The 12,398-nt window shown below is 41.2% G+C and overlaps 1 protein-coding gene across 16 annotated transcripts in view; it reads left to right on the plus strand.

Moving 5' to 3' along the window:
• The window catches only part of LOC114154305 (unconventional myosin-IXa-like), a 144,472-nt gene that overhangs the window by 99,812 nt on the left and 32,262 nt on the right, over positions 1-12,398 (plus strand). For all 16 annotated transcript variants that reach the window (XM_028033283.1, XM_028033340.1, XM_028033326.1 and 13 more), the window contains 2 exons: positions 1,010-1,126; positions 3,142-3,276. In XM_028033283.1, coding sequence (XP_027889084.1) covers positions 1,010-1,126; positions 3,142-3,276 — 252 coding nt within the window. The remainder of the gene's footprint in view (positions 1-1,009; positions 1,127-3,141; positions 3,277-12,398) is intronic.

The raw sequence follows: 12,398 nt of genomic DNA on the forward strand, positions 1-12,398 counted from the left end.
TTGTTTCCGATTCTGTGTGCACATGTTCTTCCGTAGGCCTGATCTCTCAGGCCGACCGCTTCTTGTGAACAGATCCGAATGAAAAGTGTTTTCTGGGTTGCACAGCTGGTCTCTGTGTTCTTCTGTCAGAACAGAGGCGCTGTGGAAACTCAGCCCTCGAAAGGAATGAATGGATCAGTCGATTCATCATGTAAGAGAAACATTACGGCGAAAGTGACACAGCTTTCTGGTTTGCTGTGGGGATGTGGATGTCTGCAGCTAGCTAGCAGGGTAAACTACTGTAGGGTGTTAATGTTGGAAAATGTTCTGGTTTATTAAGGACCGCTTTAGCCAGTCATGTTGAAGTGCAGAGCATTTGGTTTGGTAAATCAAAGATGAAGCCTGTCACAAGAAGCAATGAGTCGAAAAATCGCATGATAAATTAAAATGTTAAAGTGATTCTACCCTTTAACAGTGTTGAAAAGCCACCATTTTGAGAAACACTGCAAACATTTGACACCCGGTACGAAGTAGTTAGTTAGTTTGCAATACCTGCCACTTTTCCCTGTTTTCCCTGTCAAAGCTGAATGATATTTTTTGAAGAGCAACTTTGGTTGCAAAGACTTCATCAGTCTTTTAAATTAGTGTTGTTTTATGTATTTTGGATATTTAAAGTGTTTTCCGGTGTTAAATGATCTTTAGACATTGAGGTTTTTTGATTTTTGAGAGGGTGTACTCACATTGATATGCCATGATTATTATCGTATTAGTTGAAAATGGTCTCAAAAAGTGACAATGTAGTTGTTTATTGCAAATATTAGACAATTTATCATCCAGTAAGATTTGTTATTATGACCGGCCTATCAAAGATTAAGATTTGTGATTTAACTCCTAGAGTTTTTTTTTAACCAATACAGACTTTTTGTTGAACCCTTAGAACGTCAAATGATTTCAAACAAGATCAGTCAACCAACACTAGTTTATGTGTGTTCCTGCTTGAAAGAAACTAACCTTATGAATCTGTTTTTAGGCCAACACAGTGAGAGACTCGATGGCCAAGTCTCTGTACAGCGCGCTGTTTGACTGGATCGTGTTCAGGACGAACCACGCCCTGCTCAACAACAAGGACCTGGAGGACAGCTCAAAGGTGGGCTCAAAAACCCGAACCGACGCCTCCTGGTGCGGATACATAACTACAGAATCAGGCCTGGAACAGAAGTGGAACCACGAAGTTACTTTGTCACCCACTTTACGACAATGTGCTTCTCATTGTTCACTGGAACATGGATAATTGATGCAGGAAGTAAAATGAGACTGAGATGAACCCACTGAGCTTTTACTGCTGACCACACATGACCACAGCAGTACTTCCAACGGGTGTTGTATCATTTGCATGTTTTATTGTACTGTAGCACACCAGTAGGCAATACTCTTTTTTTTTATGCACATTCATCATATTGCTGCAAAATCACAGCTGAAATTAGAATCAAGTTGTGATTCCTTATGAAAGAAGCATAAGCAAAACCTTCAGACCTCTGAAAAGGTCTGCAACTTGTGGCTCTTAATAACTCTGGTTTAAATCGGCTAAACCTTTAAAAATAAATTCCATAACAAATTCAGTTTTTCAGGAATTAGATTTTCCATGAATCATATTAAAAATACTACTGATATTGTTTTAAATATTGTTTTCACAAAGTTGTACACTAATTTCAACATCCCACAGAAAAAAAGTTTCCATCTTCTTTTCTGCAAAAGTTTTAACTTTATCTTCATTTTAAAACTTAAAGACAGATTTAAAAAAAACATATTTTTCTTTAAAAATTACAACAAATTTCCTGAAGTCGATAATTATCAAAAATTATAGATTTTTTTTGTAACATTTGTCCAAATAAGTTCCCATCCGTCTGCCTTTCTCTGGGTATCTAGATAAGAGTTTTTAACCTTGTTGTGTAGCGTCGCCTTTTTTCTTTTCGCTTTTCTAATTGAACCGAAAAACACTGAGTTCTGCAGCACATCTACTTGTTACATTTGTCAAAGTCAAGCTAGCATGGCTGGCCTACTTCCTTCTCCCTATGCTTATTTTTTTTAAGTAAAACTTTTCACTGACTTGATTTGCAGCAATTAGTTCTTTTATATATTACACACATTTAAGATTTAGCTCCTAGACAACTTGACAGCTGGGGGGGCGGGATCTTGTGCGCGTGATGTCACGTTGCAGCATTTGTGTAATAGGGCGTAGTTCTGTTTTGTGCTGTACAATCAGTCTAACACATTGATGGAGAAGCATTTAGATGTCAGCCTGGTTGTTTGTTTCGTCCTCCTGTCTGCTGGCGTTTTATTTCTCTAGTTTTTCGTCATCCTCTTTGTGGTGTGCATGTTGGATTGGCAGCTGGCAAGGCGTGCCCAGTGGGAGCATCTAACAAATTAGAAACCGTGTGTGTGTATGGGCGTGTGTATGCGAGTGTGTGTGTGTGTGTATGCATTCATCAGTCTGTGCCAGGGGCATTTGGGCAGATGGCATCAAGTTCCCCTCAGCTCATTTTACTCCCTACAGTGTAGTGTGTGTGCACTGACATCATCTGCGTGGGTGCGCGTGCGTGCGTGCGTGCGTGCGTGCGTGCGTGTGTGTGTGTGTGTGTGTATCTGGAGCCAATGAGGTTGCACTTTGTGTCAAGGTCACGGTTCTCCCGTTGAGTTTATATGTTCAGCCTGTGTTTGTGTGTGTTTTCGGTTTAAAAAAACAAAAGCTGGCCTTGAGAGAGAAATAAAACATGGACAGATAGAATTAAAGTAAGTGAAATGAAATTGGAAACAGCTTATGTAGTCCATTTCATAATTAAAGGCATTCTCCGAGTGACTGCCTCTCGGAGGTGGGAGTGATAAATGACTGCATGAATCTACCTGACGTCCACAGAGCAAACTGCAGAGCGGGGGCTGTAAAGAACAGAGTAGGAAAAAAAAAAAAAAGAAAAAGAAACGCACCATTAAAATCATCCAAGTAAAAAAACACCAGACAATCATAAAGCACCATAAATTTCTCTGACGTTTGCAGTGTTGGAACATATTCTACCAAACTCTACAGGTTGAAAAATGTCTGATCTGTTTATTTTCATTCTCTTACTTTTTTATTTTTATTTCATTTTGTTAATTTTTTTCCTGCAGATCCTCTCCATAGGAGTGCTGGACATCTTCGGCTTCGAGGATTATGAGAACAACAGCTTCGAACAGTTCTGCATCAACTTCGCTAACGAGCGCCTCCAACACTACTTCAACCAACACATCTTCAAGTTGGAACAGGTTCAGGATTAGCTCTCCTTTGTATTTGATTTTTTAAAAATGTTTTTCTCGATTTTGCTCGACAATTTCACTGTTTTCAGTTCCTTGTTTTTATCTATTTTATTTAGCTTTCCTTTCCTCTTCTATGTTATTCTAACCTTTACTTTTTCTAGTTTTCTTCATTATTTCTTGATTTTTTTTTTCTTTTGCCAATACTTGTCATACTTGCGTCCATTTCTTGTCTTGTTTTTGTAACTTTTGCCTTCTCTTTTACTTTATCTTTGGTCTTTACCGTTTCTTTTACTTTTCTTTCCTTTCTTAACCATTCTTTGTGTCCTTTTTTTTTATTGTTCTATTTACCCTCTTTTCTCTCCTTGTTTTATTTTATCTTGTTTGAACTTTGCTATCCATTCCTATCCTTTGCTTTACTTTAGCTTTTCTCTTCTTTTCTTTATTTTTCTAAAGACTATTTTCTATTTTCCTTAACTTGCCGTATTTCACAATTTCCTTTCTTTTGTCCCTTTTCTCTTTTCCTATTCTTCACTTTTCTCCTGTTTTTCTTTTCTTACTTTTCTTGCCTGACTTGACTCACCTCCTGCTCTAACGTATGGACTGATTTGAACTTGTACATGCCTCCATGTTTGACTCCGGCACTTTGACACACACTGATGTCACTTGATGCATCGCTATCACTGTACGGCTTGCACTCTGCTCAGAAACGCTTTTATGTTTGTGATAAATTGGGCCGTTGGAGTAAAGGGGGCGAACCGCCTCTCTTGTCTCCATTTCAAAGGACCGGCCGCTGTAGCTGAGCTTGGTGTGTCGGAATGAACGACTTCCTGAATAGTGAGAAGCTCTGGATCGGCTGCAGCACAATCAGAGACAGATAGGAGAGACTTCGGACTTACTTTGATGTGTAAAGTCAGGGCAGGTGCCCTTCTGGTGGCAGCCGTTGATAAAGAGCACTAGCATCAAAGGCAGCCACGCTGACAGAGGAAGAATAACACAACAAAACGTATGGGGAGGAAAATCTGTTGCTACAGAAGGAACAAAGAGGCGTTCTGTTAATGTTTGCACCCGTTGTGGTCTAAACATTCCTGAAAGCGTGTTTTAGCGTTGCCATGCTACAAAAAGAAAAGCTCCTGAGCCAGGAGATTTTCCTGTTCTTAATAATAAATTTATACCTTTCTTCTGTAAATATGCAGCTATGTCAGATTAGCTTTCTTAAAGGTAAAAAGGTCAAGTAGAAAGGGTGGCAGGTTAGCTGCAGCTTGGCTTTGGTAACACATTTAGTCTGAACTCTGTGGTCTCAATCTTTTAACCCCCTTAATGATGATGCTCCTAAATAAAAAAGCAACCAGTTGCCTTCAGTTGACGACTAAGAGCTAAACAGATTCCAGCTGTTAGTTGCTCTTCACCTTGTGAGCTTGTCAGGTTTTTCGTGAAGACCGTACAGGTTTCTTTGGTTGTTATCAATTCAATTAAAAATATACTTTATTTATCCCAAAGGGAAATGAAATGCTGTTGTAACTCATTAACTGAAAGTCTTGAGTTTGAGTTTTTTTCTCCCACCTGATAGTTCGGTAGACTTTGTTTGATTGGGGACCGAAATTGCAACATTTATTACATTTTCACACTGCACTGTGTCAAATGATCCAAGCGCCTTGAGCAACCTGTTCCCCTCCTCACCTCTGGTGGCGCTGCACCAAGAACCACTAAAGCAATCATCACAAAAACCTCAAAAGAAGACACTGAGCGCAACTTCCTTCTTTACGACCTGTAAACACAAATGGAGTAGCGTCAGATGTTGGTGAATGTAGGCTTTCTCTTTTGTCTTTGGTAAAATACCACAAGCCATTTCTCCCGCTAGCATCTGATGCCCACATTTGTTTTGGTTGTATCTACCCACAATGCCCTGCGCTATAGTCCACTTCCTACTGTTAGAGCGGTCTCCGGTCCGTTTGGCATTCACATATTCATACGAATTGCACCAGAGTTCACATCCAAACCGACACCCAGGTCTTTAGGTTGACCAGAGTTCACTTTTTTTGGTCGGCATCAAAGTTTGATTGTGCTTTCACACTTCCCCAAACCAACCAGATTTTCTAAGTAAACGAACCAGAGCTCAGTTAAAGCGGACTGGGTCGGAGATAAAGTTGTGTCGTTCTTCCCGGTTTTTGGAACCACCTTAGGGCTTGGTCCAAGCAAGGCATTGTGCTCAAACGATTTCTTTGGCAACAGATTGCCTTCGTTGATTCTCCAGTGAATTTACGTCACTCTATGAGTGAAGGTGGTACTTGGTGCATATGGAGTCAAGTAGACCTGCAACGAAAAAATATACCGAGAGATTTCAGAGAAACTGGTTGCGCAAAGGTAGACGCACAAAATGGCATCATCAAAGAGTTGATCACAGCTTCTGAGCACTCACGGTCCACTTTCCCTATGTTCCTGCCCATATTTATGTCTACAAAGAGAGGAAAACACTGCCCAACGTGGATGGAACCGAACCAGACATTACCTGTGGTAGTGTAAGATATGACGATGGAAAAAGGGCTTAACTCTAAACATACAGCCGGATCTAATGGAATGGGGTAGAGTAGTGCATGTTCACATGTTAAAAAGTCCTGACCTAAAACCAACTGAGCGTCCTTGACGAGACGTGAAACTGATATCCACAGAGATTCTGTCTTCAGTCTGCCTGAGCTTGAACTTTTTTCTGAATAAGAATGAACCAAAATCCCACATGTGCAAAGTTACTAGCGACTCAGTATTAATTCTACTTTTTACATTTTCAGGGATTTCATGGTTTCCTTTCAATCCAACATACTTCATTTAAATCCCAAAAAACACACTGTTCTCTGCAGTTGTACAGTGACAAAGCACGAGACGCTTTGTGAATCGCTGTGTTTTATGTTCATGAAGTGCCATCATCTTTCAGACCACTTGTAAATCTGTGTGTGGGTTTCGTTCAGAAGCCCGTCTGAGGAGCGAGACAAAGAATGCCTGGGAGAGGGAACATAAATGATGATGCTACAAGAAGATGATCGTCAATCGGCTAGCTTGTATCGCAGTAGCTGTCAGATCTTGTCTCCTCCGTGCTGAAAAGCTGATCTGCTCTGGCAAGTTGCTGTTAGCTGAAACCTGAGCGAGCGGGAGCGAAAAGAGCAGTAAATGAGCGTGTAACCTGTCAGTGGAGATCACAAAACTGTCAATCCGCTGCGTGCCGACAGCCGGGTCGTCTCGTTTCTGACTGTTGGCCCTCCGGCACTGCAAGCCTCAGTACACACGCACACACACATATCTAAGCATTAAGCTGCTATTGGCATTTCTATCAAACCGGTTCAGCTACAATAAATGAGTAGTTTAGAAATAATTAGCACCCTGCTTTGTTACATTACTGGTCTTTTAAACCAGTACCCTTGATGGACGTTTGGAACCGCGTCCCGGTTTTCTGTTTTGTCCGTTACGCCGCATGCAAAGCACAAACCAAATGCGACCTGATTTATCACCCGTTCCTCAGGTGAAACATCGTTGACTGGTCGGTTGCTCTGTGCCACTTTCTGATGATTATCTGCTTTTAATGAACCTTTCATTTGTTTTTGTTACGTCGATAAAATACATGCAGAAAAGTGCTGCAGAAGCACTCTTAACCCACCTGTCGGTGCCCTGCATTGTTCCAGCAGAGTTCATGTTTGTTATCTTGAAATCGCTGGAAGGGGCGGAGGGGGGAGTTTGACTCCAAACTTTTGGCAAGCTGCTTGAAAGCTGGTTTACATTACAGGATGACAGTTGAGGCGGAATGGTGCTCAGGGCCGGTCTGGCCCCCGATGGAGCGGGACCGGACTTGGAGTGATTTGTGTTTGTTTGAGTAAAGTTGTACAAGACGTCATCTGGACGGGAACCGACCAACGCCTTGATCTTTTGGATCGGATGCTTCTGGCAGCGGCCACCTGTGGCTCAGATGGAAGAATTTTTCTGGGTTCTGGTTTTAACGAACCTAACTGTCGTAGCCATATGCTGTTGATTGGTTTAGGTTTTCTTCGTTTTTTCCCCCGTCTGTCAGAAAGAATAGAGCACACAGACTGAAAAACTGACAATTTGCTGGAAAATATAACCTAGAAATATTTATATACAGGCATGTGGCATTTTATGATATCAAACATGTTCAAATTAACTTAAGGAATGCTTGATTTTAGGCAACAAAATGTTTATTTACTTACTTAAAGGAATTATTTATTTGCATAATTTTATGTGTTAGGAATCCATCCATCCATCCATCCATTTTCTGTTCACCCTTTGTCCCTAATGGGGTCGGGAGGGTTGCTGGTGCCTCTCCAGCTACGTTCCAGGCGGGAGGCGGGGTTCACCCTGGACAGGTCGCCAGTCTGTCGCAGGGCAACACAGAGACATACAGGACAAACAACCATTCACACACACACACACCCCTAGGGAGAATTTAGATATACCAATTAACCTAACAGTCATGTTTTTGGACTGTGGGAGGAAGCCGGAGTACCCGGAGAGAACCCACGCATGCACAGGGAGAACATGCAAACTCCATGCAGAAAGACCCCGGCCGGGAATCGAACCCAGGACCTTCTTGCTGCAAGGCAACAGTGCTACCAACTGCGCCACTGTGCAGCCCCCCACTGTGCAGCCCCTGTGGAGGGGCTGTGTTAGGAATACTGTATCAAAAATGCTGAAGAGGTTATATTAAAAAATCGGACTGAGATAAAAAAAATTTATATCCGATTCATCATCAGAATAATCGATTACCAGAATAATCATTAGTTGCAGCCCGACTGCGGAGCTATAGCCACTCAGTGCTGCGTACAGCTTTTATTCATTTTTGGATTTTATTCAGTGATCGCAATGTAAAATCACACATTTTACAACGTTACAACCACAAGTTTCAATGAATTGTTTGCTTTTCACAATATTTGGTGGATGTTTAGAAAGCTTAAAGGAAAATTATTTTCAAAATAGTTGTCATTTATGTTTACACTATAGTGCTGTCAGCATGGATTTAATTACAGGTTGAGATTTGGATTGTTTTTGTTTTTTGTTTTTTTTTTTTATTGTCTCGGTTTTGCGTCGTTTTTGGGCTGGAATCTCTAACGGTCCCTGGTGGGCGGCCGTGTCTTGCTAGGTTTTGCGCTGTGCCAGTTTTGCTTCCACTCCTACATTTTGTCTCTCTATTCCATAATGTCTCAACGAAGACCATTGAGGGGTGTGGTCGCCATGGCAACCCATGGACAAAGTTTAAGGGGAACCCGTTCAAGGCACCGGATGTAGAGACTTGCCTCTCCATCCAGTCTGCCACTGTTGTAATTTGTGGCTTTCTTCTGTCAACAAACCGTCCGTAATATCGGGAAATATCTGCTTTCTGTCAGGATTCAGAAAAAAAAAATGATTTTGAGTATCAATTGAGGGGATTTCTTTTTTTTTTTTCTTTTTTATCCTCTTCTGGGCCCAACTCCTCTCCAGCCAATCAGTTTTCCTTATCAGCGGCGAGTGTTTTTCTTTCGAAACAGCAGCCAAAGCTAACAGCACCTGACCCACCCCGGCCCGCAGCCGGACCGGGCCGAGGAGGGCAGTGGGTGTTTATGCTCAACGTGCCAATCGGGGCCTGATTGCTTGTCTTTGTTTTGATGATGTATCAGTTTAAGAAAACACACGTTTTGCCGCCGCCTTAGGCAAATACAGTGTGGTGTTTAGCCTGTGAGATATCACACTGACTCACTGAAATACGAACCATCTGGCTGTTAGGACCGCTGCTGCTGCCGCGGTTACGCAATAATGTGTTTTGGATTTTTTTGACTTATTCTAATAACAATTAAAGTGATTAGATTTCCTGCAGTGCAGTTGGCCTTTGAACTCTACTTGCCTTTTCTTTAGCTATCCTACATTCACAACTAGCTACCCGTTTCTCCCAATTCGCCCAATAAAAACAAACTCCTGCTTAATGAAAGACGGGCATCATTGGAGGTTAATGAAGAGATCAAACACAAGCCCAGTCAGCCTTCCTCACCTCCACACTGAGGGCGTTGGGCCAAACACTATTCATGCTTCCCAGAGCGCCGCACCGTGCTACACACCCACGAAAACTGACTAATGGACAGAGGGACGGCTGCACATCCAAACCCTGACCAACCTCATCGACCACAACACGACTCCCTGCTTCTTTCGGCGCAGCGGGAGCCTGGTGGGATTTTTTATTATGATTATTATTATTATTACTGCTTGCAGATTGGGATCTGCTCTGGGATTTCTGAGCCTGCCTTCATATGCGTCGAGTCTCTCAGTTCACACAGTATGGTGGACATATTCATTCCAACGTTTTAAGGAACAGGCAAAGACATTTGCTGAGTGCATAAAGGGGTAACCGATAGAATTGCGTAAATTGAAATTACAAAAACAAATTCACAGATTTAGAAAGAAAACTCAGATTTGTTTTTGTTAAAATGAGGTGCGTTTTGGCCATATCGAAATTGATGCAATAGAAACACTTTTTCCACGTCACGAATCATGTGATCAGCAGCCCCGTTGCAACCTTTGCTCCAACAAAGCCAAATCAAATGAATAGCTTGTTACCAGGCCTTAGCCAAACTTTGTAGCATAGTGAAGACGTAATTCAATCATTTAAGACCAAATGAGCAATGTTCAAGATATTTCTAATGGCTTTCTTGCTTTTAATGCCCATTAGCTGTACTCTGTGCAAAAGTAACGTTTACTATGTGAAACTTGAAAGAAAAGGCAGAGTTAGCATTTTAAGCTAGCTTTAACGTCCTATTTTAACGACCAGAATTCCTAACAGCACTATCAGACACATTTACTCAGGAATGCTCTTCAAGAAGGATAGATGGAAGCATTCTCAAATTCAGCATGTTCCCTATAGCGCCGCATTTATGAAATAGCTATATAGCTTTCTTGCTAGCTGCTGAAAGTCTCGCTCTCACACGACTGTCAGGAGTCATCCAGAAGCCAATGCGACATAGTTAGCACTACTCTGAAGAGTTCCTGCAGCTGATTAAAACTAAAAACCTGTGTAGCAGCAATTTGATTAAAAAAACAGGGGGGGATACAAATGTAATTAGAATTTCTCTCAGTAACTGACTTTAGCCACCAGAGGACAACTGATGTGTTTTAGGAGGGGTAGATTTTATTCAGAATAAATTACTAACTTTAAAAAGTAATTAAAATTTCCGATGGCATGTTGATATGTCCAGTAAATTGTAAATGGTTTGATTATATTCAGTAGAATTTTATATATTACCTTGAGATGTCAGCTGATGGTGAAAACTTTTCAAACTTTAGAGTAAATTCAGAATCAAAGAGCAATCTTAATAACTCTATAAACATAAGAGTTGTGTTTTACAGGAAAGGCTCCATATTTAGATGTCCAGCATGTTTGGTTTACCCTTTGTTTTGAGAAGCCTTGATATTCAGGAATAAAAAAGCTGCTTGTGTTTGTCCTTTTGTGTGGACATTGTGGGTGAGTTTTGGAAAATGTCCAGCGGCTGTTTTTTTTTTTGTTTTTTTTTTCTTCTTGTCCATCTGACAGCATGTTGGTCATTTGCTCTCCTGTGAAAGCAGCATTATATTTTTCATCAGGTTTCCGTTTTTTGTGACTAATTGAGCTTTATCTCGGCTGGGCGAAGTGAAACCCGCTCAGACGGTGTTTGAAAGGTTCAAACGCTTGTTTGAGCTTTTAATGAAAGTCTTTGTTAAAATCCATAGTATTTAGCAAGGTTACAATAATTTTGTGTTTTTTTAAATATTTTATTATAGTTTAATTTCAGTTTGTTGTGACTTTTTGTTTATCTAATTCAGTTAGTTTTAGTTAGCATACAGAGTGTATTTGCTAGCTTTTCTTAGCCACTATCATTATGAGTCCTTGTTAACTAAAACCTAAACTTGAGTTGGTCAGCTAAGGAAGAGCAAAGAGCTTAAAGACGGAACTTTAAAGTCGGTTCATGCGTGAAATGTTTTCAACGCCGCCGTCAGTCCCGGACTCGCAGGACTCGCCCCGCGTGGAACGCGATAACAGCGCGCGAGTCTTTCTGCTGTTGAGTCGAACCGTAACCGAACCACGGCCTCCAAATGCCTCGCGCACTGAGTCACAGCCGGGTCGGCCTGTTTACGTTAGCGTGCTAATAAAACGGATGTGTGTGTATGTTTGTGTTTATCTCTCCATCGGCGCGTCTGCAGTTAATTCTCTCTCTCTCTCTCTGAGTCAACACGTGTCCACACACAGTGTCTCCTAGACACAACAAATTTCACCAGCTGAACACCGTCAGGCACCGCCGAGCTCTCGCCTTGATGTGGTCTAAGCAAGAGCACACGCATGCAGCTTTTTTTTTTATGGTTCTGTTTTCACTGTGTATGATGTACTGCAACCTCTGTTTAAAAAATAAAAACTCCACTTGGTCCGAATGCTCCGACAGTGATTCATTAAAAAGAGGGTCAACATTTTTTTTAAAAACCGGGGTACATGCATCGGATATGCCTTAAATATTGTTTCAGTTTTAATTATTAGGGGGCACATGTTGCGGATGGTTGTCATACTTTCTTTTATTGCCCTGAAACTGGTTCGGCTTGTATTTCAAACACACACACACACACGCGCATTTCTGCGTCTGCTCTATTCCTGTGTAAGCTTGTTTTTTTCCGGCCGCATCACTCATTAGCTATTCTTTTTTGCGAGCTAAATAGAGAACCGCTGCGTGCCAGGAGAGACAAAAGTACCCCAAACAAACGCATCGCCAAATGCACCGAGCAAATTCGTGTTCTGCAGCATTTTGTTTTCTCTCCCTGTTGAAGTTGAAGGATGTACTGTAGCGCCATCTATGACCATTTATAAAATATTGACAAAAAAAGAGAATGCACGTAAAAAAAATGTAGGCTAAAATGTCACTTCCAACTGTCCTGCTGAGCGTATTGGGTGGTGGTCATTTATCGTATCGTTTTATCATTTATCATGACACATTTCTGATAAGAACTTTGATTTATCGTCGTCACAATAAATTTCAATTAATGTTTAAACCCTACAACCCTGGCCATATTGTTAGTTTTACTGTTTTCTTCATTGTTTGATCAATGAGAGCGTCAATACATTAGAAAATGTAATTAAATGCAGACAC

Source organism: Xiphophorus couchianus, chromosome 2 (genome assembly GCF_001444195.1).
Source record: "Xiphophorus couchianus chromosome 2, X_couchianus-1.0, whole genome shotgun sequence".
In the NCBI taxonomy this organism is placed as follows: Eukaryota; Metazoa; Chordata; class Actinopteri; order Cyprinodontiformes; family Poeciliidae; genus Xiphophorus; species Xiphophorus couchianus.